The sequence below is a fragment of the Esox lucius genome, chromosome 14, assembly GCF_011004845.1.
Source record: "Esox lucius isolate fEsoLuc1 chromosome 14, fEsoLuc1.pri, whole genome shotgun sequence".
NCBI lineage: Eukaryota > Metazoa > Chordata > Actinopteri > Esociformes > Esocidae > Esox > Esox lucius.
Genome location: NC_047582.1, coordinates 28,785,461 through 28,812,300, shown reverse-complemented (window position 1 = coordinate 28,812,300; position 26,840 = coordinate 28,785,461). Strand labels below are relative to the sequence as shown.

At 44.6% G+C, this 26,840-nt stretch overlaps 1 protein-coding gene across 1 annotated transcript in view; it reads right to left on the bottom strand.

Moving 5' to 3' along the window:
• Positions 1 to 26,840, bottom strand: part of si:dkey-220k22.1 (multiple epidermal growth factor-like domains protein 9) — a 63,465-nt gene that overhangs the window by 35,834 nt on the left and 791 nt on the right. Inside the window, exon 2 of the mRNA XM_010865502.5 lies at positions 15,413 to 15,614. Within this exon, the coding sequence (XP_010863804.1) occupies positions 15,413 to 15,614 (202 nt within the window). The remainder of the gene's footprint in view (positions 1 to 15,412; positions 15,615 to 26,840) is intronic.

Here is a 26,840-nt window from a genome sequence, read left to right as displayed (position 1 = left end):
GCAACGGTGTGGCCTGAGTCAAATCTGAATGTTACGCGGTGTACAATCAGTCAATGGAACATCTCATCCCCACGGTCTGCACAGACAAAACAATCGTCTCAGTAGTGCAAACATGTTTTCCTTCACTTTAAATGTAGTTCTGTATTTGTTCTGTACACGTCCGGTCACGTCCTGCATTATGGCATGTTGTGTTTTATGTAGTGTGAATCCCAGGAAGAGGAGTCGCTAATGGGGATGCTAACGGAACCCAGAAACACTCGTTCACTCACTGCTCTACAGCAGACATATGATGCGTAAAATGTTTGGATAATCGAATACAATAAATGTACACTCAAATCACTATTTACATCTCAATCTCAATCTCTATATCTAATCTATGTATGTCTATCTCCATAAAATTGTGGTAATTGCAATACATATCAGGTTGACCTCTCGGTATTGCCATAATATTGTAACATGAGGTCCTTGTTAATTCCCAAACCTCCTCGGCAAATTCTTGTTCAGAAAAAAAAAAAAAAAAAGCAGTCCTTGGAGGTCAAATATTGACTAATGTCGTCAGACCTCCCTTTGTCCCCTTTGCGGTCAAAGCCTAATGAAAAGACTTCATCAAATTCCCCCAGACCCACTCATCCCAAGGCACTGGCCCAGGCCTTAGCCTGTGAGGCTCCACAATACTGGTGCTGTTCTGCAAGGGGAGGATATTCCACAACATTACCTCACTAACAGAGATGAATGGACTCCTCAGAGCTTTGTCACACACACACACACACACACACAGACACACAGACACACAGATACACAGATATACACACACACACACACAGACACACAGACACAGACACACACACAATAGCGGTGACATCAGACCAGGCTAATGCAGTGACACAGTTTAGGGCTGATTAGCTGATTACCACAATCAGAGCGAGAACATTCATCTGTTCAGCAGCAGAACAATCGCAGCCAGCTGAACCAAGTCTGAAAGATAATTACAGAGTCTGACAAAAGACTGAACGAAACGGTGCGATAGGATGTGGACATTTTGATACCTCGTGGTAAAAGGGGAAGGACGGAATTTGGCTCATCCGACTGTGTCTAAAGGACGACCCAGTCGGTAAATATTCCTGAGGCACCGAAATTCCCTGTTTTTACTCAGAGACTCCCCCCCTCTGTCTCCATGACCAGGAGGCGGAATTCAAGTTGGTTTTCTCCCTCAATGGAATTTCCTCTAGCGCTATAAGCAAGTCTGCTGGCCCAGTACTGCGGTCAGCAGGAATAGTCTGCTGTAGCAGCTACTCAGCCCACAGCTAGAGGTGGCCAGCACACAAACACAATGTATTTCAGAGACAACGTTTGCAGTTATAGTCCACAATTTATGTAGTGGAGTCCACAGTACGTGTGGACTGCCATTCCCAGGGATCCCGGCGTCATGGTGAACTACACTCAATCCAACTGACCTGGGGTCAGCAGTTAGGAGGGAGGCTAAAAACAGAACGGAAGGTTGCCAGTTCAAATCCCCCGGTCTCACATGTATGAGGCTGGATGGGGCATGAAGCAGCATTGGAGGTTTTGAAAGCCACCAACTGCTGCGGTGCCACCAAGCAAACCCACAAACCCCACACAACGTGCATCTCTTTTCTCAAGAGCGTAGTACAGTATGTCCACACTGTATATCTGGCACCTCAAGGAAGAGATAACATACTCAGCGTAAGTAGCAAAACAACCAAATGTTACATAACAGAGCATTGTTCTAACGACTCCCAAAGCCAAATTCAGAGCATAATTTCTTTGCATGTGGCCGACAACAGACAGTGAAGAGTAACAGAGGTATCAGAGGCTTTCACCACCTCCTCCCCGACTTCCCTAGACACCCACAACAAAAAAGCCCTGCCCCTAGGTCACAAATGGAGCTCCTCCTTGGCACTCAACAAATGCCCCTCCCCCATCGCCCCGCCCCACTGGACAAATCAACCGATGAACTCTTATCAGAGACCTTGAGCAGCTGCTGACCGAGAGCCGCAACAAGGCCGCCACGCAGTTTGCTGACCTGATAAAAGCGAAACCCACAGACTTACAGACTCCGCATGTTCACCCCCCCCCCCCCCATCCGCAGAGTGGAGGGAAAGACGGAAGGAGGGAGGCAGCTGGGAATAGCAAACAAAGCAACAAAAAAAAAAAAAAAAAAAAAAGAGGGGAGCTCGAGCCATTGTCAGCAATGTAGCGTGTTCCACTATTAAACATGCTACAAGGTGAAGGCAACGCAAATATTTTCAGTAGGACAGCGAGAGAAGCTGGACAGAAGACCTTTGCTCACTGCCTTGTGTGTTTCGGAGATCCGACAGGTGTTGATCGAGCCCCATTACATACAGATTTAAAGTGTGTGGATCATTCTGCCCCTCTGATGACACCAACAATACAGTGGAGGAGAGCAGAAGGATACAGCCCCATGTCCCCTCCATACCATCCATCTCCCACATTACTACAGGAGAGGGAGGTGCCCGCCATCGTCACAGCTGACTAATGACAGTGGGCCTTTAATTAAAACACCGTGGAAGAGGAGGGTCTGTTCAAGGACACACCCGTTGTTTTTTGTGTGCCACGACAGAGGGCATGTAGGTGCCAGAAAACGTGGCATGACGCCAGCGTGTTGCCTCTCCTCAGGACCTTCTGCTAGATGTACACAGGGATCCGTTACGTGTCTGCTTCTGCTGAGCCACAGTCGGAATCATTCACACAGTCCAGAGGACGGACGGGCACGCACAGACACACACACACACACACGGACACGCACGCACACGCACACACGCGCACGCACACACGCACACACGCGCACGCACACAGGTTTTACAATCCTCGTAGGGGCCTAACACTGACCAAGAAGTCCCCCTTTCCTTTTCCCAAGCCCTGAACTTAACCTAAATTGTATGCCTAAACCTAACCTAACCTAGTTTCACAGACACATATTAAGCCCAGTCCAAGACAAAAAAATAAATAAACAAGCTCAACTGAGTTTTTTGTCCTAGACTAGGCTTAATCAGTGTCTGCAAAACCTGCCCATAATGTAGCAATCTAACAGTGAGCCCAATTGGAAGTTCTTTCCTAAACCAAACCACTGAGCCGGAAATCGCATTTTCCCTAGTGGGCACCTGCCAAAAAAAATGCGGGGACCTATTTCTCAGAATTTTTTTTTGTTTCTTCAATAAGTACACATTCTGCAAGTGCAAACTCAGTCTAATTCAATTTCTAGGCCAAACAACAGTTGCCTAGGGCTGCTGCTCCCTGAGGAAAAACTGATTAGGGTGTCACTGCTCATCCCCAATCTCCTTTACAGCCACTTGGAAGTACCACAGATGGGAAGTGTCTGACTGGGCCTGGCCTTGACACAGTGATGGGCCCCAGAGAGGCTGTCACATGAGGTAATAACATCCAAGATATTTCACATCTCGGGATACAAAGTAACCTCTCCTGTATATATAGCATTCTGATCAAGATGTTAATGCCAGGCCGAGGGAAACACCCCGAAGAACCGGTGACGAAGGAACATGTCAAAAGAATTACCCAGGAAAGGGTACACAATGGACTGTTGTACTCCACTCCACTACGAGCTAATAAAGAAGACCACACCCTCACCCTTAAGGAGATATACCTTTAAGTAGGCAGGCACAAGGATAAGGGGTACGTTAAGGCAGTGTTTCCTAAACGTTTTCACTCCGGCAACCATACCATCACTGAAAGTTAGCTGACACATGCTAGTAGTTGACCCGGACATTTCCCCGATAAGTTATAAATATCCCTCTGAGGTCTGCAATGACTGACATGAGAAGAAGAAACCTGCTGATGCACGGCTCCATTTCAAAATTGCAATACTGGAAAATACTATTTAGGTTATTTTCTTTACAGATGTTTCCATCTAGCAGGGAGGGCAAAGAGGGTGACATTTGAGAAGGAGACCACCTACTACCCTGTAATTTCCGTTTGAATTTCAGTGTAAATATTACATCGGAGAGCAGGAAGTGAGCAACCAGGAAAAGGTCACAGAAATCAGGAGATTCCTGGTGAAAAAACCTTGGCAGCGGAGAAAGATGTTGGAATCACCTGGAATTAATTTGCCACCAACTGGGAACAGATGAGGAGTGAGTCACAACTATAGCATTCCCTATATGCCTATGCTAGCTCAGTTGCAAGGACAAGCCCACACATGCACACTTTGATTATCCTTAGGCAGAGTAAAAAACGCTCTAGTATTTCCTATCAATAACATAACCATAGGGTCAGGGATCCTAAACCTAAAAATATACACAATTCCACATGATATCCATCTACCATAAACAGCTAAATTATCCACCATTCCATTTTAACAGTGTGGGCCAGTTGAAATTCTTCTGCATTGACTGGTCCGTATAGGAAAACTGTCTTTCTTCTGGCTTCTAAAATGCATCTCTTTTTAACAATGTGCTGTAAACACGTTCAACTTTTAGCTACCTGGAATAATATCAAAGACCGTTCTAGAGAAGGGGGGCAAAACAATTTAAGAAATATCAAATGGACGGAGACAGTTCCCAGGGGAGGTAAAGTTTAACTAACAATGTATGGTAGAACTAAAAAACGTAAAATAGTGAAACTGAAAAAATTAGGCAGATGGATCATGACCTCTTCAATATTAACAGTTGACCTTTCCACTTGACCTTTACTCCATCCTCCTAAGCAAGTCTAGAGTTCAAAGCAGCAGCAGAAAGCGGCTGCCGTCCTGCCGGGGGCCGATCTCCGACTCTTAACATATGTTTGTTCAGAACGACCTCTCATTTAGGTTAACAGTATGCCTTGTGCATGTTGAATTTGGCCCTCTGCCAACAGAAACCCAAGAACTGTTCATTCACCAGTCGACTCTAGGGCTTGCATTATGTATTCTCTACTCCTCAAAAACTCCCCACCACTTTAGTAGGAAACTAGAAGGAAAAGACTGTGTAGCCAACGAGCAATGAAGTGCCTTCGTTTTAGGGTCGGTGAATGAGGCATCTAAGTCATACTAAAAGCAAAGGGAAGACACAGAGCAGGACAGTTAGCAACAGTGGCCTGTTTCAAAGGGGGGAGCATTGATTTCTATGGTAATACTATGGGCTTGGGGTCCCACAACAGTCAAGGCCTTGAGATTGTCACTGCTGCAACACAAGGGCATTTTCAGTATAATTATGACAGCAGGCATTACTACGATCAAAACAGGGAAGCGTGAACAAGCACCGACATATGGATACATTGCCTCTCAAAAGCCACCACTTCCTTGGACTCTTCCACATGTTGTGTTACAACATGAAATTAAAACTGATTTATTGTTGATTAATTATTCACCCTTTTAGCCATTATTTGGCAGGAGCACCTTTGACAGCAATTACAGCCATGAGCCAATTTGTGTAAGTCTCCAACTTTGCACATCTCGATATAGAAATGTTAAACTATTCCTGTTTGCAAAATCGCTCTAACACAATCAAGCTGAATGCTAAACAGCAATATAAACACTTTCTACATATTATTAAATCGAGACTAGGCTCTGACCTTAGCTTTCCAGAAGCTTTCCAAGCCATTACTAAGAGAAGCTCCCCCTTAGCATGATGCTGCCACCACCATGATTCACACCAGTGGTGTGTGTTCTCAGGATAATGTGCAGTGTTAATGCTATATGCTATGTTTGGTGCAAGCCTAAGGCCAAAAAGTTATATTTTTGTCACATCAGACCATATAATCTTCTTACTCTTGGACTCATATTCTCCCACATAACTTTTGGAAAACTGTAGCCAAGATTTTATGTGAATTTTTTAAATCAAAATAGTTTTTGCCATTCTCCCAAGAAGGCTTTTTAGCGCCACTTAAAAACAAGATGAGAAGCCAGAGAGACCAAATATCTTTTTAGCCTTTCTTGAAAGGAAAAATGACTGCAACACCAGACGTTGACAGCAGATACATCCAATTAAATACAATAATTAAATCCATTATAAAAAGGGCAAATGCCAAAGCTTTGTTCCTTGTTGTTCCACGTTCCATCACTGCCACACTCCCTGTCCCCCACCACACAGACCCCCCCCACTTCTGGAAACACCAAGTGAGATAGACTAATGTGGGTCAGAGACGGGGGGTTTGTTTCACTACCACGGTTGATATATTTAACACAGAACAGACACAAAACAGTGCGTCTTCCAGAGAATCAGGAAGGAAAGACAAAGAGACAGATAATGACACACCTGAATCAGTAAGGTGTTTCATAAAGACAATAAAATAGGGCAGTTAATGTCAATGTTTTTTTACAAATGTTGATTTCGTTAATACCATCTCCATCATGCAGACCCTTTAAATTGCATATGCACAAAACATACATAATTTGCATATGCCAGTTTATGTAATAAATATTTTATATATTTTAAATAATTGTAAGGACAGCTAATTTCTCAACTCCCGGCAAACTTCAGACCATCTGGCTAGCAGCGGAAATATTTTGTACATAATATCAATTGTGTTCCAAATGGGAAAGTGAGTAGCGGGCTATTTTGTTACGGCAGATGTGATGAGACCGTAATTCATGAAAAATGACTAAACCACAAAGTAGGCTATGCAGCCATTTGTAGATATATAGCGAGAAGAGAAATCTCTGTTCAACCTCTAGAATGTACATTTTGAAAATGATTGTTAATCTTTTACTTTGAAGTAGGCATGTGTGATGAGCTTAAGCTGGAGCTGCATTCTTTTATGTAGCCTCCCGGACAACATTTATGGGCATTTAGCCTAAGTTTGCATTTCTTTAAATATACAATCAGCTGGAGAATGTGCCAACAGCTACTTGCTATTAATAGGCTTAGTATGAAAACATTCCGCCCACACCTATACAGACGTGACGAACTACATTTGTCATTGAATTAGCAAGTGCCTTGGCCTGATTGCAATAGATTCACATTAAATAGGGCATTATCATGATTAAAGGGGAATCCAGGTTGTTTTACTGAGTATGTGTTACAATGTGCTCCCGTGCGTGTTGAGTTTCACAACCAGTCTGATTTACACTGTCATGGCTGGTTTGGCGCTAAGTTTATAAAAGCCGCATATGCTATTTGAGTGCACAGTATACTCAGACAATTACCAAGAAGATACTATGTATGATGAAATGTACGTAGCGTTTATAAATGAGGCCTAGGAACAGCAAATACAGTTAACAATGACTTCAAAACATTGTCCAACGAGCTCTTTGTTCTTTGCATCCACAGAGCTAGCTCATTATTCCCTGTTGTCAACCCTCCAACTAGGATTTGGGAGGACACTTAAGGTGTGACGTGTCAACGGTGTGTGTGTGTGTGTGTGGGTGGAGTTACAGTTGCCCAGCAGTGGCCTATCCTGCCCCTATTTGACATAATCCTAGATGGGAAATACTTGTTTCTACCATCTACAGTTGATGATAGGCTGTTAATACCTACTAACATGTTTTGGAATTCAGCTGTCAAGAATAGGCTTTTGACTGTTACTGTTTGTTAATTACTGTGCAACTGTCAGGGCAACATTCTAAAATGCAATCATGTTTGAAGCAATTTCACCAATCCCCTGCCCCCTTGATTAACCACAACAGAGAAAATCCAATCATTTCAGATATTACAGAAAGGCTAATTACCAAGACTCCTGATACCCAACTAAAAAGAAATTATGAAATCTGAAGGCATGTTACAACCCACATTACCAAGACACTTCAAATACATTTTATTCACTGTTTTTACAATGATTAAACATTAGAGTATAAAGTTAGCATGGAAAAAATTTGTGAATCATTTTCGTCATCTAGATGCAACCAAGATTGCGGTTTCACTTCCAACAGACGTAATAACTACCTAGATAGACCTATCTTTGAGCAAGAGTATTACCTGAATTTAACAGAAAACCAAAGAGGGCATTTGCAGTGTGTCGAGTTCTGGTGCACAATACGTCAGTCTGTTGCAACTGGGGCTTAGTTTGAACCCCCTATTTGAATTGGAAAATAAGAATGTCAATGTGTTTATAATCAATGAACACTGCCATGCTGGAGGATGGGCAAGTCAAAATAAAACCCAAGACCTTAAGGTCCGTGATTGGTCAGGTGGGCAACAAAAAGAACACACTAATTATCTGTAAAAGCATGGTGATGCGAATGGTTACGCTGTGAATGTATTTAACCACCCAGACACATCTTAGTTAGACTCCTGAACAGGACAGGAGAGAAACGGGTCGGTGATGTCACCATGTGGAAGGCTGGGGAAAAGTAAAAGCTGGTTCAACAATGTTTTAGTGTGTCCATACTGACCGAAGTGACAAAAGAAGAAAAAAGAAATAAAAATATCAAATCGGTAAAAGAAATAAGCATCCTGTATAATAAAGGCCGCAATCCTCTGTCCTCAGAATAATACTCAATGTGGTCTGCCCGGACACTAAACACAGTTCTCCTCAGGCCTCGATATCAGGGTCTAGCTATGAAGGCTTAAACACAGAAATCAACCTCAGACATCCCACTGGGACTGATAAAACCACAAGTTTATATACAAACTTGTGTCAAGATGGGATATTCCGTCCCATGCCTCCGTACTGTGACGGAATTTGCACCAAAGTGATTATGTTAAATGGGTCAACTGCCTCAATGCACAGTGGTCATCGCCAAGCCGTGTGCGTTGTTAACTTATGCTAACACACACTCAAGAGACAGAGGGCTTAGGCTCAGTGGTGGTCTACTACAACACAGCCCCCCCCCCCCCCCCCCCCCCCCCCCCCCCCCCACATACACACACACACCCTCATCGGCTTCGAGGGCGGGAGGGGTCCAGCCACGCTGCAGTTGCTAAGCAACTCCCCAGATTTCCATTATGCGTTAGCACACTCCACCCTGGCCTGTCTAATGAGCTAGCTGTCCTGGAGTGAGATCTTCCTGCTCCTCAGACCCTTGGAGGGTTAACTCAGCAGCGTTAGTCAATGCCTCTAGCTAGGACTCTGTTCCTCAAGAGCCCTTTTCAGAGAGGTTCATTGTTTTCCGGGCATTACAAAGTTAAAGACGGGATTTATCCTCTCCTGAGTTCTTGGCTTTGGTATGAAAACCAACTTCTCATTAGCCTCTCTCCGGGTGCATGGACCGAGTTTCAAAGGTTCCTTCATTTATAACAACCCCAGATAGAAGAGGAATATTGATCTGAATTATATGAGTTTAAAGCGCAGCGCATTCACAAGAAATGTTACTTTGGAGTGTCTGATGGACACCTATTTAGTGTGTTCTTATGTCCCTAGCTTTTAATTGTAAATGGGGACAAACATTTTGGAAAACTATCAATGAACCAGGAAAAGCTTTTAAAAAAAAAAAGGCGGGGGGGAGTCCTCATTTTGAATGTTTAGGCTTAACTGTTAGGTTAGGGGTAGAAAAACACTGCGATGAGTGAAGTTGTGCATGTTTATTCATGGCTACTAGTGTTGATTAGTCTATGTGAATGTTGTAGCAATTGTCCCAGGATTCAGGTGTTCCCTTTCCTAGAGCTGTTTTGGTGTTGGTTCTCCAGCAAACCCAGGTCATTCCCCATTCCATGTCAATGAGCTCAGTACATAAGCAGTCAAGCTTCCAGACTCCCCCTTCCCACCGCTATTGGGGGAGGTTTGCAGACAGAAGACTGTATTCAGACAGATGCCACAGGCACTTTTTATTCCCTAACACCCAACTGCCTTGTTGAAAAACAGGAATATCCTCCACATCCATTCCCAAGCCCAAACTGCTGGAGTATTGGCAGATCTAAAGGCCCGATTCCCCCTGGCATGACCTTGGAGATGTGAGAGGCATTTCTTAGTTGTGGTGAACAAAAGGCAGAATTGTAATGAGGAACCATTTCAGGACCGCGGACAACAGGAGCACCTGCTATAATTTTTGCAGACACTCAGCCAGTCGGAAGCAATACAATAACAAATTGTTGACGTGCGAATGGACAGAGACGACAGCGCAAGTGTGTCAGCAAGTCAACCCCTGGACAGACCTAGAGTGGCCTGGGGCGGGCCACATCTAACTGGCCTGAGGGTACAGTAGTCCTGAAGAACACGCTCAGTGACGGGGGCATGGCAATGGGCCGATCGATAGGCACAGATATGATGCCCCACTTCTCTGGCTTGGATGTTTGTCAACATGTTTTCTGCTCTTGTTCACACTGCCCCCCATCAACTTTCGCTTTTAACTCACGCTGCACTTATATAACGGTCTCCCAAACGGCTTTCCGCCGGCTGTCTGACGCTGGTCACCGCTCCACACTGCGGTTCTCTGCTGCTCAGCCACACTCTGTTCTCATCGACATTCCTTCGCCCCGCAGGCCGTCCAACTCGGGAATGTAGGACCGTACCATTTTCCCCAACTCTGTTTACCGCTGGGGAATTCAGATCATTTGAGACTAGGTTACAAACATTTTTGCTACAGAGTTCCTGTACAGGGAGACACCCTTTTTTCAGGTGGTGAAGGTGGTAGTTCTTAACTTCTCCTGCCATCAGTGACTTTTACAATAATGACTACAAAGCTCCTTTTCAGTTATACAAACGTACAGCCTTTTCTTTACATGCCCTTATCGGTCCTTGAATAAGAACCAGAGATTGCTTTGGGCATGGAAGTGGATATATACGTGCGCGTGTGTGTGTATGTGTGTGATTGGTGTGTGTGTGTGCGCACGCTTCACCTGCAGGGAGGGATCTTTTGATCCTGCAGTTGCATTTGGGCAGGAATCCTAGAACATCCTCAGGAGACAAACTCACAATCTGTTACTGTCCACAATCCAGAAGGACAAAATACGCAGGGCAGAAAAAGCTGACTGATGCGCAGGCATTTATAAAAATAACAGTGGGAGAAGGTCAATGGACACACAGCAGGGGCATTGATTGCTGTCTGAGGCTGATGGCCACTCTATCCAAACCAACTCGATATTGCACTATTTTATGGATAGATCAGTTGAGATGTCAGTAAATCATAGGGCAGAGATCCAAGCCGCGTGTGCATTAACCACATCTTTATCTGATGCTACAATAACCTCGGGAAAGAAGTGTCACATGGCAGTGTTTCATACTGTCCATCGGCAGCTGAGTGTCTGAGGTCACAGAACTGAAAACACACTGGATGAGACAGCTGCAACACAGGGAGCTGAAGACAAAACACTGTAATTGTACATTGACAGGCTTTAACCCAGTCGGATGTCATAGTGTAGAACAAATGTAGAGCGATGACATCCATGGCTTCGACTGTGTTCCCTATGGACTCTGTGTACGAATGCTATGTCACTCTAACTGGAAGAAGCACGCACAGCGAGGACTTGGCCCACCCCCATTCATTACAGGGGGATGTCCCAATTTGTTCCCACCTTCTGTACACAAGTTGAATTGAAAAACAAAAGATAAAAGCGACTTAGTCAGAACAGTGATTCTCTGAACTCTTCAATGCTTGTTTTCTCACATTTGAGAAGAACTTGAGGGAAGTGTGTATTCACACAACCAGGAAAACATAGGTCACACAACCAGGAAAACATAGGTTACACAACCAGGAAAACATAGGTTACACAACCAGGAAAACATAGGTCACACAACCAGGAAAACATAGGTTACACAACCAGGAAAACATAGGTCACACAACCAGGAAAACATAGGTTTTGCCTGTGGCCTCACTGGAAGGGAGTGTGTCGCTTTTCCCATTGACAACAGAATGCCTTCGACTGACCAACGGACACTCTCAATTTAAGGATGTGCTTTTGTATGACTCCAATGCAGAATTGTACTTGTTGTGACGGTGCTGGCGATGGACTGCACAGAGGGATAGAATAGCCTATGTAAAAGTCAACATGCATTTATAAAGGGGTTAGCAGGACATTAAGGTACATGAGTTAGAGTACTTCCTGTACATTCATTTACAGGAGACATACATATTTACGGACGCAGTTCCATCTAGATAGCATATGCACCTATCTAGTAGGGAGATGAGCTGAATTCTGGGAGTGCCACGCAGCTGTTTAATTAGCCGTTAACAGCTTGCAGGTGCCCACGGTGAGCTTGGTAAGTCTGTAGGGCAGATGGCCGATTACGGAGCCCGTTCGTGATTGACCAGTACAGCCTGCCTGGTCTCTGCGTGCTGGAGGATCGTCTCCTGAATAGCGGGGTGACCTGGAAGCAAGGGTGATGTGCAGTGACCTGGCCTGCATGCTTTCTAGCCCTTCAGTCCTGTTGGAACCCGAGCGTGCTAAGGATGAGACGGTACGGCGTTGAGGTAACCGATTATGTAAATACAGTCGCCTGGGTGCTGTTCGTGTTGCTATCACTTAATAAAGTAGCGGCGAGGTAAATTCTTCCAAGCATTGTGCAGGATTTGCTGTTTTTCACGTTGGCTGCTTCGCATCAGATGTGGATTGAGTGTTCCGGAGTGTGTGTCTCCTCACATTCTCCTCCGTGCTCATTAGATTTTCCAGCAATTCACGCTTTATCGGACAGAGACAACGGGAAGAAAACAGATAAGAGCACAGGGCCGGACCCATGCTGCAGTGTTGTGTGGGCACAGGAGGCAGTGACACAGACCGCAGGTCCGCTCTGGGACAGACTTCTAATTGCTTTTGCTGTTTTCTTGAGTAATTGGGGCTGTAACCATTGCACTGCACATCACCGGGCTTTAGCCTGAATTGCTGTGGGCTGCGGGGTTGCATCGAGACAGCAGCAAACCTCATTTCCCATCGAGGCAGGAAGTGATGGAGTGAATGCTGAACCCTCAGCGAAGAGAGACGAACGTGTCAGTGATGTTATTTCTGTGAGTGCGATGTGGTGGTGTGTGGTTTTGAAGCCGGCTGCGGCCATGCCGTTTTTCTTTTCTTCTTGCTGCACCTGACCCACACTACTGGACAGTGGACGGAATAACTAGTACAGTCGACCTGTGGCATGAATGCAGTTAACTTCTTATGTCGTAGCAGACATACCTCACCCCATCTTCGACCTGCTTAATGCTCTCACTCTTGCAGCACAACGCCAGTGGACCGTTAGTTCTTGGTGTGTGTTTGGGACGAAACGCAACGCTCTTAGTTTCAGCTGCATTCAGAGCGTTTTCAAGGGCTCAAAGACCGCAATGCTGTTCAGTGAGCTCACTGGCTTGATGTGGGGACATGCAGAGCGCAGGTGAGGGATTTCCTTAATTAAGCAGGCTGCACGGAGTGCCTCAGGCTTCTTGCACCTGCGGGCAAAATGAGTTGGTTGGGGCGACTACCTACCTGGCTAGATACGCGCTATGGAAAGAATCATGGTGGTTTGGTGTCCACGCATTGGAGGCAAAATGCCAGGATCTTCAACTCTACCAAGCCTGTTAAATGCAGATACAGTTGGATATCACAAAATTAGGGAAGGGGAGAATCATAGGGTGAAATAATAAAACAATATAAATTCTGGATAAAACAATTTAAAAGTAACATGGCCACACTTGGTGAGCCTCAGTGTGTAATATGTGCCCAAATATATCACTGTCCAAAATAATCACTTGTGCAATAACTCAATCCCATTTAATTCTGAGGGGGGGGGGTGGGTGTCTGTTTGTCTATGTCAAGCATAACCGTACAATGATGCAGTGACAACCATCCGCGACAAAAACCATTTAGACAATGTTTTTGGTTGAATATCTACTGCCATGTTCTTTTGTAGTATTGCTTTATTGCCTTTTGATTCAGTCAATGTTGAATCATTATGATGACCAACCATCCTCAGTTTCCTTCTGACATCACAGTAGCTGAACTCTGTACCAGTTTTAAAATAACCAACAGACTCATGGTGACATCCTGCTTTCCTTCCTGTCGTACAACTTTGTTCAGAACGACTATTGTGTCTGAGTAGTTAAAAAAATTAATCATCCACAGCATAAATTCTTTATTTAACCTAAAACTGATCAAGTCAATATATTATTGTTACCCATCAACCTATTGCTGCATTTTGTTATGAGACTTTCAAAAAGATCCCAGGTCTTTCTGGTTTATGTTCTACTACATGATTCTTTACATAAAAGTATGGGGGAAAGAGAAAGTGTTGGCCATTTAAAAATTAAACTCATCTGTCACATTTTTGGGGAAGCTGAGCTTCCCTTCTCATCCACCAAATACTAGCTACTGCACGCACTTACACAGACACACACAGACACACACAGACACACACGTTTCCTGGGGAGTATAAGGGATTCAGGTGACTGATCAAAAGCCTGAAACTGATTCACAAAACATTAAATCAGGTCTGTTGACCTTCTCTGTTGATTCCGATCAGTCAAACAACATCTACTATGTGCGTACTAAGTGCAGACCAGGAACGAAACATCTTGTACATACAGATAATCTTCACAAAACATCTTATTGAGATGCATGAAAAGATTTTGTAATTTCCAGAATGCCTCATTTCTCACACTTCATGTTCGTACATGTCTGACACGTATGAACATGAAGGACATTTAGAGGCATTCTAGAAATTACGAAAGAGTCTTCTGGCTTTCAGGTGAAAAATGCTGAGTCAATTGCCCTGGTTCACTCGAGTGGGAGTGGTCTCACAAGAGAAGAGACAGGTAGAGCTCTCTGCCTTGTTGTTCCTTGACGTCATAGAGCTTTTAACCCCTATTAACCTTGGGGATGAGACACTTCTCTTTAAAGAAAAAGACTGGGTTGAGTTAATAAAGCACCAAATGAAAGACAGCAGGCTGGAAAAAAAGGGGGACCACCAGGACCTGTCCAATTTCAGAGTACCATATTGTCTCTGGGTTCAGTGATTCACCAGTAAAACTGGTAGAGCAGGAGCACATAGGGGCCAATTCACTGCTGACAATGTGGTCAGATGACACACCTTATAGTTATTACACCTGTAAACATATCGGAGGCATTGTCCAATGACACCAGGCTGTTAAAGCAAAGGGAAAGAGATTTTTGAAGCTTTTAGCACATGCAGCGCGCGCGGGTTCGGGTGTAACCGGTGGGAACCAGCAGGGGATGTTGTTTTCACACACTAAACCAACACCCACAGACGAGAATGAACTCACTGCGGCCTGAGGGCCATGGTAACTGTCTGGCCTGTCGGCCGCATCGCAACACCGTGATTACGGATCACGTGCACCGGACTGGCGCACGCTCACACACCACAGTATGAATCATCCCTTTTGTCTGGAATGCCCAACACATGCACGCGTACGGGCACACAGGCACGTGCACACAAATGCACACGCACACACACAGGCGCACGCGCGCACGCACGCACACACACACACACACACACACACGCAGGCGCGCACACACACACACACGCGCACGCACGCGCACGCATGCGCACGCACACACGCTTGCGCACGCACGCGCACGCACGGGCACACACATACATACACAGGCACGCGCACACAGGCGCATGCACGCCAAATCACCTGTCACACAGAGGTCCAACAGCGCCGAAGGAGTCGCAGCCGCATGGGATGCAACCGGTGGTGCCGTTATCGAAGTGGGCCTCCTGGCAGTCGTCACACCGCTGCCCCGTGTAGCCGGGCAGGCAGACGCACTGGCCGGTGCCGCGGTCACAGTTGTCCACGTCCACCGACCCCTCACTGCTACAGTTACACTGGATCTCAGCTGGGGACAAGGAAAACAGTCATTCAGACGCGCGAGGAGCAGGAGTTGCTGCTCGGCGGCACCAGGGTGTTGTGTTGTTTCAGCGCCAATGTATTCAATGTATTCAAAATCCCAAACATCATCCAATTCCCAGCATCTCTAATCATGAAGATTCCTGAGAAAGCCAAAGCAAATCTCTGGCAGGCAGCGGGCCCGCGTGAAAATGCCAAGATACATCCAATTGAGATGCATCTCATTAACGGCCTATTTAAATATTTAAAAGACCTGGATTTCAAAGATCCCCCACTGAAGAGCCGAGCGCTGCTTGATCATTATCTCTGCAATAAAGACGGATGACCTTGATGTGCTGGGCTGTCGTGCAGAACACATTTTAACCGGTTTTCACAAAAAAAAACAGGAGCACATCAAATTAGCTATGGTAGCTGGTTGACAATACAATCAGAGATGCCAGGACAGAGGAGCTTTGAGGCAACTTGGTGGCAAGCGTTGAGACTTACACTGCCTTTCATTCTGGGCTATTATTGTCATCATCATCATCATCATCATGAAGCTAAATATCACAGACGCTTTGCCTTTCTTACACTTAGGAGGAAACTTGTCATTTCAGAGAACATAAATGCCTCCTGTCCTGGAGGAAGGTACTTTGGTTAGAGGATAGCCCTGGTGTGTTAACCTTGCAGTACAGGGAGGGGGTGAAAAACTGCTAACTGAGGGAAGAAGGACAAACTGTACAGTATTAACACAGAAGAGCCCTTGCTCTCAGTGAGGGGAATATAGGTCTGTTATCCATTTCTACATTGGAAATTTGTAAAACACAGAGTTTGCTGCAATCTCTATTTACAGTGGGGAGAACAAGTATTTGTTACACTGCCGATTATGCAGGTTTTCCCAGTTACAAAGCATGTAGAGGTCTGTAATTTTTATCATAAGTACTCTTCAACTGTGAGGGACGGAATCTAAAACAAAAATCCAGAAAATCCCTTTGTATGATTTTTAAGTTATTAATTTGCATTTTATTGCATGACAAGTATTTGATACACCAGAAAAGCAGAACTTTTGGTACAGAAACCTTTGTTTGCAATTACAGAGATCACATGACCTTCTCCCATTCCTCCTCTGGATCATCCAGATGGTCATTGGCAAACTTCAGACGGGCCTGGACATGCGCTGGCTTGAGCAGGGGGACCTTGCGTGCACTGCAGGATTTTAATCCATGACGGCGTAGTGTGTTACTAATGGTTTTCTTTGAGACTGTGGTCCCAGCACTCTTCAGGTCATTGACCAGGTCCTGCCGTGTAGTTCTGGGCTGATCCCTCACCTTCCTCATGATCATTGATGCCCCAAGAGGTGAGATCTTGCATGGAGCCCCAGACCGAGGGAGATTGACCGTCATCTTGAACTTCTTCCATTTTCTAAAAATTGCGCCTTCTCACCAAGCTGCCTGCCTATTGTCCTGTAGCCCATCCCAGCCTTGTGCAGGTCTACAATTTTATCCCTGATGTCCTTACACAGCTCTCTGGTCTTGGCTATTGTGGAGAGGTTGGAGTCTGTTTGATTGAGTGTGTGGACAGGTGTCTTTTATACAGGTAACAAGTTCAAACAGGTGCAGTTAATAATGTAATGAGTGGAGAACAGGTGGGCTTCTTAAAGAAAAACTAACAGGTCTGTGAGAGCCGGAATTCTTACTGGTTGGTAGGTGATCAAATACTTATGTTATGCAATAAAATGCAAATTAATTATTTAAAAATCATACGATGTGATTTTCTGGATTTTTGTGTACCTATGATAAACATTACAAACCTCTACATGCTTTGTAAGTAGGAAAAGCTGCAAAATCGGCAGTGTATCAAATACTTGTTCTCCCCACTGTAAGTCTTTACCCTCAATGTCTTTGTAAGCACACTGTATTTTCTACTGTAGTCTGCAAGTGTCTGTTTGATATGATAATACATTGAATTTAGTTAATGTGCAAGTAAAAGGGAGTGAGTGACAAAAGGCAGGGTAGGGAAAGACTGAACAACTGTTAAAAGGGGATGCAGAATAAAAAGGGACCAAATCGAGACCAAATCCATGATGGACTGTTACGTGAGACGTGTAGTCACGACCCCAATCACGACCCCAATCGAATTACCTAGTGAACCCAGGTGCTGGATTTGCAGGCAGACACGTTGAAATATCGGGACACTTTACTTGAACCTGCCGTCATTTTACCTAAACGGTTTTGGAAAAGTATCAACCCCATTAGAAACGTTGAAGTTGACGAAATTATGGATTTATTTAATGAGAATTTTCAATTACAAAAAAAAGTTTTAAACTCTGAAACACTTTGAAAGTGGTTTTTCAACAAGGACTCGCTGCTCTCTGCACATCAAAGGCATTTGAAAAGTATATTTCACTTCCCCCTCCTTGACGACATGATTAATGGTTTTCTGCATTTGTCATTTTGCATAATCAACTGAATGAGACACAAACTAAGGACACCATGGAGCTGCAGGAATGACAGCTCCGATTGTTACGCAATTCCACCAGTCGGCTGCAGACATGTCCCGGTGTGGCGGGGAGGAGATCAGGGGAGGCAACAGTCAGATATATTTAGCACCGGCTAACGGCAAAAGCCTCCCACTCCATTTGGCTGGGGAAATCGGAGCCCCTCTCAGAGGTGACCTTGTTGCCTTGGATGAGATTACACAAAGTGGAAATGTGCTAGGGTACACCCTTCTACTTGTCTTATTAACTGGTTAACCGCCCCCATGGCCGATGGCTGTAGACACAGGATCCCGGACTGACTTTACACCGGCGCTTTCTCCTCCGGTCAGTGGAGCGGCTTTCATCACAAAGGACGCGACTGGAGGGCCGTGCACAAAATATGAATGGGACGCCCTGCTCTTTGTAATGGAAGAGTGCGGTTGAGGAGGGACAATTAAAGGGCAAGGCAATGGCGACGACGGTCATGAAACGGAGGATGAGGCTCTGGCAAATTCCAAACAGCAACACAGCTGATGAACACCTGAACAGTATCCAGGATTCTTCAGAATGACACAGTGCAATCTAACGGAAGACAAAAGGTAGACAAAAACCTCCCATAGTTGTGTTTGGAGAGAGAGACCCCCCTCCCAGCTTCGGCACCGTTCCCTCCCCCTCCCCGCTTCAGCACGGTTCCCCCCCACTCCGCGCTTCAGCACCGTTCCCTCCCCCTCCGCGCTTCAGCACCATCCGTCCCCCTCCCAGCATCAGCACCGCCCCCCCCCCTCCGCGCTTCAGCACCGTTCCCACCCACTCCCAGCTTCAGCACCGTTCCCCCCCACTCCCTGCTTCAGCACCGTTCCCTCCCCCTCCCCGCTTCAGCACCATTCCCCCCCACTCCCAGCTTCAGCACCATTCCCCCCCACTCCCTGCTTCAGCACCGTTCCCTCCCCCTCCCCGCTTCAGGACAGTGAGAGGGGTCATTCTCACCCCTCCCTTTCCCGTGGTCCACGATCAGCACCTCGGTCTTGCTGCCAGTAGGGAAAAGATTTTCTAATGCTGCTCAGTTGGTAGAGCATGGCGCTCGCAATGCCAGCAGTTGAGGGTTCGATTCCCACGCGGCACAATTCGCTCGGCATAAGTGGCTCTGGATAAGGACGACGACTAAATTATTTTTTAATCTTTACTGTTGTCCTGATACCACACTGCCGGGTCCCTGACGGTAAGCTATGTTACTGTTGTCATCGGAGCTCATTCTGGCCACGTGGTGCAGACAGCAAACCCGGTGACTCGTTGGTGTCACGCGAGGCCATGCAGCTGTGGGTGAACAATGACCACAGCACCAGACAAAGAACATAGCTAGCTGGATTCTCCTCTTGTCCTGGTGGTGGGGAGCATTGTGGAGCGCTACAGAGACTGCGTCAATTGTGACTCAGTAAGGGGTGGCACGCAAATTTCCCTTGGTCCAGAATGTGCGGCATGATGGTGTTTACGTGAGACAGCGGCAGCCGTTCAAAGCATTTCGTGGGTTCAGATCTGAGTGCTACTGGAAGAGTCATTCACAAGAATTTCTGTTCTCGGGCACACAGACTCTCATGGACTGTTATAGCTTGTTTGTATTATGGACTGTGTCCAAGAAGAGGTTGAAGATGTCTGTGAAGACACTGGCCTGTGTGTCTGCCCATGCTCTGAGTACACGTCCTGGAATTGTGTCTGGCCCGGCAGAGGTAGGAATGTTAACCTGTTCTACTCACATCAGCTACAGTACAGCGAGCAACATCCCATAGTCGTTCAGACAACAGCACTGGCTCTCAGAGATGACTGTGTTACCTCCGAGCCAGTGTAAAACAGCACTGGCTCTCAGAGATGACTGTGTTACCTCAGAGCCAGCGTAGAGGGCAGTTAGCTCAATTCATCTTGCATCGCTGGCCAGAAATGTGTCCTTTTAAAAGTTTGCAAGATCTGCAAGCATCCAACGAGCATTAGAGCTGGCGCTTGAGCTGACGTTTTGACAGTTTTATGGCTCGTCGAACACTGAAGCTAGATTCCTTGTAAGAGACCAGATGTGGGTCGGGCCATTTAGTGACGTGTGGAGGTTTAAGTATATGCACTTATGGGCACTGGGGATGAATTCATTGGTGTGTCGATTAAAGAAGACAGAGATTGCGTTGGTAAAGTAGTCTTTGTTGTTATATGAATCCCAGAACTTTATCCAGTCTTTGTTTGCCAAACAGTTCTGTAGTTTACTATCAAATATATCAAGATATTGATAGCATACTTCCTCCCTGAGTTTTTGGTTTGATCCCACACTTCCTCTTCGAGCTGTGGTCATATGTACCAAAGTGGAAGCTCTTTTTGTATTTCTGAGGGTGGAATCAGTGTTCCAGGGTTTGAGCGCCTTAAGTTGCACAATTTACATGTTGACTGAAATTAAGGCTAAGGAACATGACCTAAAAGAGAGGGGTACATTTTTTCTGAGTTTTTGACAATAACTGATTTTAATCTCTATATTTCTCTCTTAAAAAGGCAACAAAAAAAAAGCAGAACACACACAAGTAAAATAACATTGATTCATTAAAATCAACAAATAAACAATGAGACTTTCCTTGCTTGCTGTTTGGTAACTGATAATTGGTCTCAAATGTATTTAGTGGGTTTTTAAATGGCCTTTCCACACAACCACCAAATATTAAGCAATACAGCACGTCACCATATTTCCTATGTTTAGTTATTTGTTGTTTTCCAGTGGTTCGGGGACTGTGACTGCATGAGACACCAGATTCTTAATTGATCCTGTCTATCACTCTTCTCGCATTCTACTGTAGGTTTGTGCTCCAGCTGTGACCAAAGAGCGCTGTGCTAAGAAATGGGGTGACAAACTGCGAGATGACAAACAGCCCTGGCAAAAATTCACCTCAACTAATTTCAGTTTCTTTCAGTTAGGCTAGTTTTGATTGGCTAGTATTCGATTGCCTGTTCACAGATAATATGGACGGCAGACTTGTTCTGTTTACTCACAGCCACTGTCTCATAAGAATGTGGCCTTGTCTGTCGCTCTGTCACCATCTTTTCTACGGTGAAAGCAGAATCTCCTTGGCGAATCTCCTCATCTCAAAATAATACTTACGGGCTATCTTAACGTGAGCTATTACCTTTTTGATTTCCAGACACTCATCACATAAAAAAATTATGCCAAAAACACTCCAAGATTCACAGGGAATACATCACAAAGGACGGAGAAGCAATGCTCCAAACAACAGCTCAATCTTTCATATACGTTTAGAAGAGGTTAGGTCCAATTCGGCCTCTGGATATTATAGGTATCAAATGTCATATGAATGCTATCATCTGAAATGTGTAATATATTAGCAATCAATCTTTCAACGACTGGATTTTTCAAGAATGCTAATCTCATGTTTAAACTTCCCGAAAAAAATGTTGGTCAAAATCTTCCCTGTGCTTTTTAAGGTGGAATGACTCTGAGACTCCAGACGTGGCAATACCTCCATAATCTACTCTATAATGACTTTTCATTTCCCAGACAGCTAAGCAGGTGTGAACAGAGTGGGAAGCCAGCAGACAAGGTTAAATTCACAGCAAGATATCATTTGGCTCACAATTATAATAGATCTTTGACAAACTAATGTACTGTAAATCCCTGAACACCTGGTCGACACCTCAGTGCCCATGCTTCATCGTAACCCTCTCAGGGGCTTTGAGGAGCAGGTCTTGAAATTGGGATGGCCTGGTTGGGGTAGCGGGGTGTGCTTGAGGCCCTTTCATTAGATTATACTACGAATGTTAATACTGCACTTTTCAGACAGAGCACTGCATGGCTGGCAGTGCAGGTGCTTGACTGGGAACGTTCACGACAAAGCCTGGGGACGTTCCAGAAGTCGTGTTTTTTCTGCCTGAGAAACTCTTAGCCTTTCAATTACCTCTTTCCTAGATGCTTGGGTGGAGGTATCTGGTAGAGTGATGGTCAACTAGCCCGAGCTATTTGAAAATTGCTTGTAAAATATCCAAAAACGAATGAATATGTGAGGAATGTTTGTAAAATGCTTAATATGTGAGAAATGTTTGCAGTGCCATTGTTCTCAGCTCCATTGAGAAAAGTATGGAATTGAATAAATAAACGGATAAAAATACACTTCGTTGCCAGAAATTCACAGATTCCATGGTCCCTGTCCCCAGTTTAACCCTTTTTTTTAGATCCAGGAAAACCCTGGACAGTTACTGCACAAATACAGAGGAAAAGAGATCACAAACAATGGTTCCACCCAGACTTTGAAGTCTGGTTCCTCTCAAAGTTTTGAGTCAGGCTTTGTTGTGCAAAGCACCCCTTAACTAATGGTGTTGTGTTCATGCAGAATGTGACCAGATTCTATTGGAGTTACACAATCCGGTAGCGGTGCAGTCAGAGCGATGCACCCGCTCCTGGCAGCAGAGCCGCTGACGCCGGGACTTTGCTGCGCCACTGTCACCTTGAATTGCTCGACACTTTCCTGATCCCCCTCGCAGCTTAATCACACACAGAAGAGAATCTTCAATCCGGCTCAGTGCAGTTCAGGCCACTTTGATGGCCTTAATGTAATTAACAGGAATGTGTTGAGCATCTTGAACTCTCTGGAACTTTTAAAGTTAAAGAATATGGAATAGGTCCAGAATATGGAATAAAACAGTTCTATACTTACAGAATTACGTCATCTCTTTCACTTCCTCAGACAGCAAACAAATAAAGACACCAACTCATGGGGCAATTGTTTTAAACACGGGAAATTGTACACTCACTGGCCAGTTTGTGGCCAGGTTCAACCTTCTAGTACTCAGACCCCACTTTGCCTACACATCAGCCTGAATCCTTCAGTCCACAGTGACTGTTGATTGGACAACGACGTGCATTCATGCAGAGAACAGCCCATTTTGTCAAATCCCAAATGATGTTCTACGGAGTCTAGAACTGCAGAGTCTGGGACTAAGTCTGGGACTGCAACTTTCCTCTGACACCAGGACGTCAGGGTGTATCTATGCAACTTACACTAAATCCTGACTCATAACCCAACAGGAACCAGGATTTGTCAGACCAGGCAATGCTTTAGAATTCACTAGCTGATGCTCTGATGAAGCTCAGTTGACTGAAAGCTCAAATACATTGAAAACTCCTGGGATGCTGAGTGTGCAGAGATCCATCTCCTGTTTCTACGTTCTCTTCTCCAGCGGCTCAGCTACTGACAAGTGCGCAACAATCCATCCTAGCATTCATTAGCTGCCATCAGTGACAAGAGTAAACAAGTTACACATTCAGAGATTCAGTTATGGACATCACCGCTGGGCTGTGTATCATAATTTGCCTAGCTTTTGCTGGCCCAACTCTAGCCATTCTCATTCGACAGCTCCTATCGGCAAAAAGTTTTAACAAACAGGACTGTGGCTGACTCTCTGTTTTGTTTGTCACACCATTCTCCTGTAAACCAGACACTATAAGCGTGAAAGAAGCCCAGGAGGGTGGCGGTTCCTGAAATACAAAAACTGGCGTGCACGGCACAGCCAATCATACCACACTTTAAATGTCTTAGATAACTTGGTTTTGCCCATTCTAATATTCAATCGAACAGCAAATAAAGGCTTCTGTGATTGTACGTCTGCCTGCGTTATATAGCAAGCCGGGGTCAAGTCAGTGACTGTCTGCAGGAGCAGTCCAGCAGATGGGATGGAGTACCTAAGAAAACACCGTGCTGAGTGTGTAACACTGACACCCACAGTGCCGCAGACACATTTTCTCTTGCATAAAAGCAAAACAGGGTTTTACTCAACAAGACACTGCTGCGCGGAACAACTTTCAAGCTGGGGAGCTTGAGCGGCACCATGAGCCATTTCTCTTGACCTGCGAAGCTCATCAAGGGGGCCCCTGCCAGAGGGGCTGCCAGGAGATGCTGTGCAACTCTAGATCTAATGAAGAGCAACGCGGCCGTCCTTAACACAGACCTCTGCTGAGGTCATCATCACTGGCCGCCGGGGCCGCTCTCAGCACATTCTACAGCGGGTAGAATCATTACATGTTCCCAGGGATTCTCCTCACGGTCTGGGAAAACGTAGCGCTTCCAATTCATCTCTTTTCCCCGGTTCTGGTTTTGTCTTCTGCAGGAGCAACCGCCTGCTGTCAGTAGCCAACATACTTTAGAAATACAAATTCAGCCCTAATTCAGTAGCCAACAAACATATATCTTTGAACAATTTTCTGTCAAAGGTTAATATTCAATATGCTGTTTTGAGTGTAAGATCAAACTGATGAACAAAAAAAAACTGATGTTCATATTTACATAGGGCACCAATAATTTGAGGTCACTGCGTCTGTTTGTGTGTATGTATTAGGGCAGCAACAACTAATCAACATTGTTAACAAATGTCATTATCGATGAACCTTCTCGAATGCATTGTTGAGTGTATTAATGTAACATTAACAGAAGAACCACTAAACCCGTGGGCCACTTGTGCACATGGAGTTTATTTACAATCACATTGCTTAAAAAGAGCATGTTAAGTGTTGAAGTAAATAAAATTGAAATAAATCTCTCTTCTCTAATGCATTTTGGAGGTCTGCATTAATGTAATACGCATGAAGTTTACAGTTGTTTACAGTTGAGCATGTCAAGTATTTCCAATATGAATTACTTGATTGATCGTTAAAGAGTGTCATAGAAACTTAGAGCAAAATACTTTTAAAACTTCTGGTTGAACCTTTTACTTTGGTACAAGATGACACAACTTGATGCTGAGCAAGCACTTCCATGGAATTCCTTCTTTCCATCAAAGAAGCGTACATTAAGCATGGTTCATCAGATGCATACATCTTTTTTATATCTTCCAAAGAGTTTTCTGGCATCAGCTTGCCCAGTGCTTGTTACTATATTGTCCACAAAAAAAATCTCAAGCTCTCTTACAAAATAGCATAATCCTTTTTGGAAATGCAAGCAATAATTGATGCTTTTTTTGTATTCTTGTTATTTGTATTTAGTCAAATTATGTAGTGTTTTTACAAGGAAATAAACCCCTGCTGCCCAGATAAATAGTGTTAAACTATTTTCTCATGGGGCCTAACAGCTTTGCACAGTACAGTACATAAATAACAAGCACACGCCCAGCCAATGTAATTGCGGACAAGAAGACACGAACAGTAGACATATGGGTCGCTCCCAACTGTTTAATGTTTTTACTACAAGAGGAAGGTATGTTGAAGGTTCTACTCTACAGTCAGTCTTTTTTCTTAACTCCAGCACCAGTAACTGCAGGTTCAGGGAAGTTTGGCCAAGCAAGCAAAAGCAGAGTAATGAGCGGCCGGGGTCAACGCCGTCTGGATCGAAGGCTACCACGCAGCCTTCTCAAGGAAGGTTGCCAACGTCTAGCGAGAGTAAAGGGAAACCTAATATTACGGCAGCTGTCCGGCATAATGCCGGGTTTAGCAAAGTCGGCAGTGGCACTACGCGATATTCTTGTTGTTGTTATAGTGGCCGGTGACACCTCCAGCCGGGGTAGAATGAGGCATATCTGTGATGTGAAAACGAGGACAAGGTCAGCTGCGTTATATCTGCCGAGTAAGCCCCGAAGCCCTGGTTATCGATCAAACACAGTCCCATTAGAGTAGCACTATATTTACAGGCAACTGGGTCCCTTGTGCGTGGGACAGGCAAATAAGAAACCAGGGAATAATGAATCCAAGGGAGTAATAGCGGTTTAAAGAGGGGCAACGCGAGCTGATGGGCAGGGCAGTAACAAATGCCTCGTGGATCCAGCAGTCTGCAGTCCTTGCCATCACAAACCCATTAGGGACAAAGTAAATCAGAGCCGAGCCACAATGTTCTATCGGAGCTTGGCAAGGGCTGCAGGGAGCACTGTGGATGCTATCCAACCAGGTGCAGTGAAACCAGCTCCTTTCAGTTGCACCAAAGCATGGGAGGACAAGGCAGGGTGTTCTGAATTTGAAGCAGGGCACATTCAATGTCAACTATGCTACGACTTACAGTCTGAATGCCCACATGAAGATCTCAGATTTTTTGTTCAAGTACGTCACTTCCAGACCGGCAAGCAAGGACAAAAATACTTCTCATTTCATCAAGCACTATAAAGTGTCACTTATTCAAAAACACACACCCAGCTGGCACATTATAAAACATTAGATTTTTGATTAAACCTGAATCAAACACAATGGGGTTTGGGGTGTTTTGGATTATTAGGGTTTGGTTACTCAACAATGATAAACAAAGCGACTATTGTATAAGTATGTAACTACGTATTTATGCAGGTAAATACATTTTTACTTTCATAAATCAACAATATGTAGTTATTATGAACACACAAGCCTTACACCTGGAGACAGGAGTGTGATAACCTGTCTAAATAAACAAAATAACTTGGTGAATTAATATTTAAAATATGATTGATTACTAAAAGGGGTGATTAAGTGTTTGTAGTATTGAGCAGGGGAATAATATAATTAGTTTTTATTTGCCAAAGTATTCTATCAAATTTAGGGCCATATGTGACTTAGACATCAAGGTAATGTTGCAAATAATTTTACATATTTTAAGTAACACCCTTAATGTAATATCCTTGTTATGTAATATTTCGGTACCTTTTTTCCTAAAATGAAATTATTAAAAAAAAAAAAATATATATATATATATATATAATCTATACACTGTTGTTAACTTTCACTAAAATAATTAAATGTCTGGAGACCCAAATTAGAGTCGCAACCCACCAGTT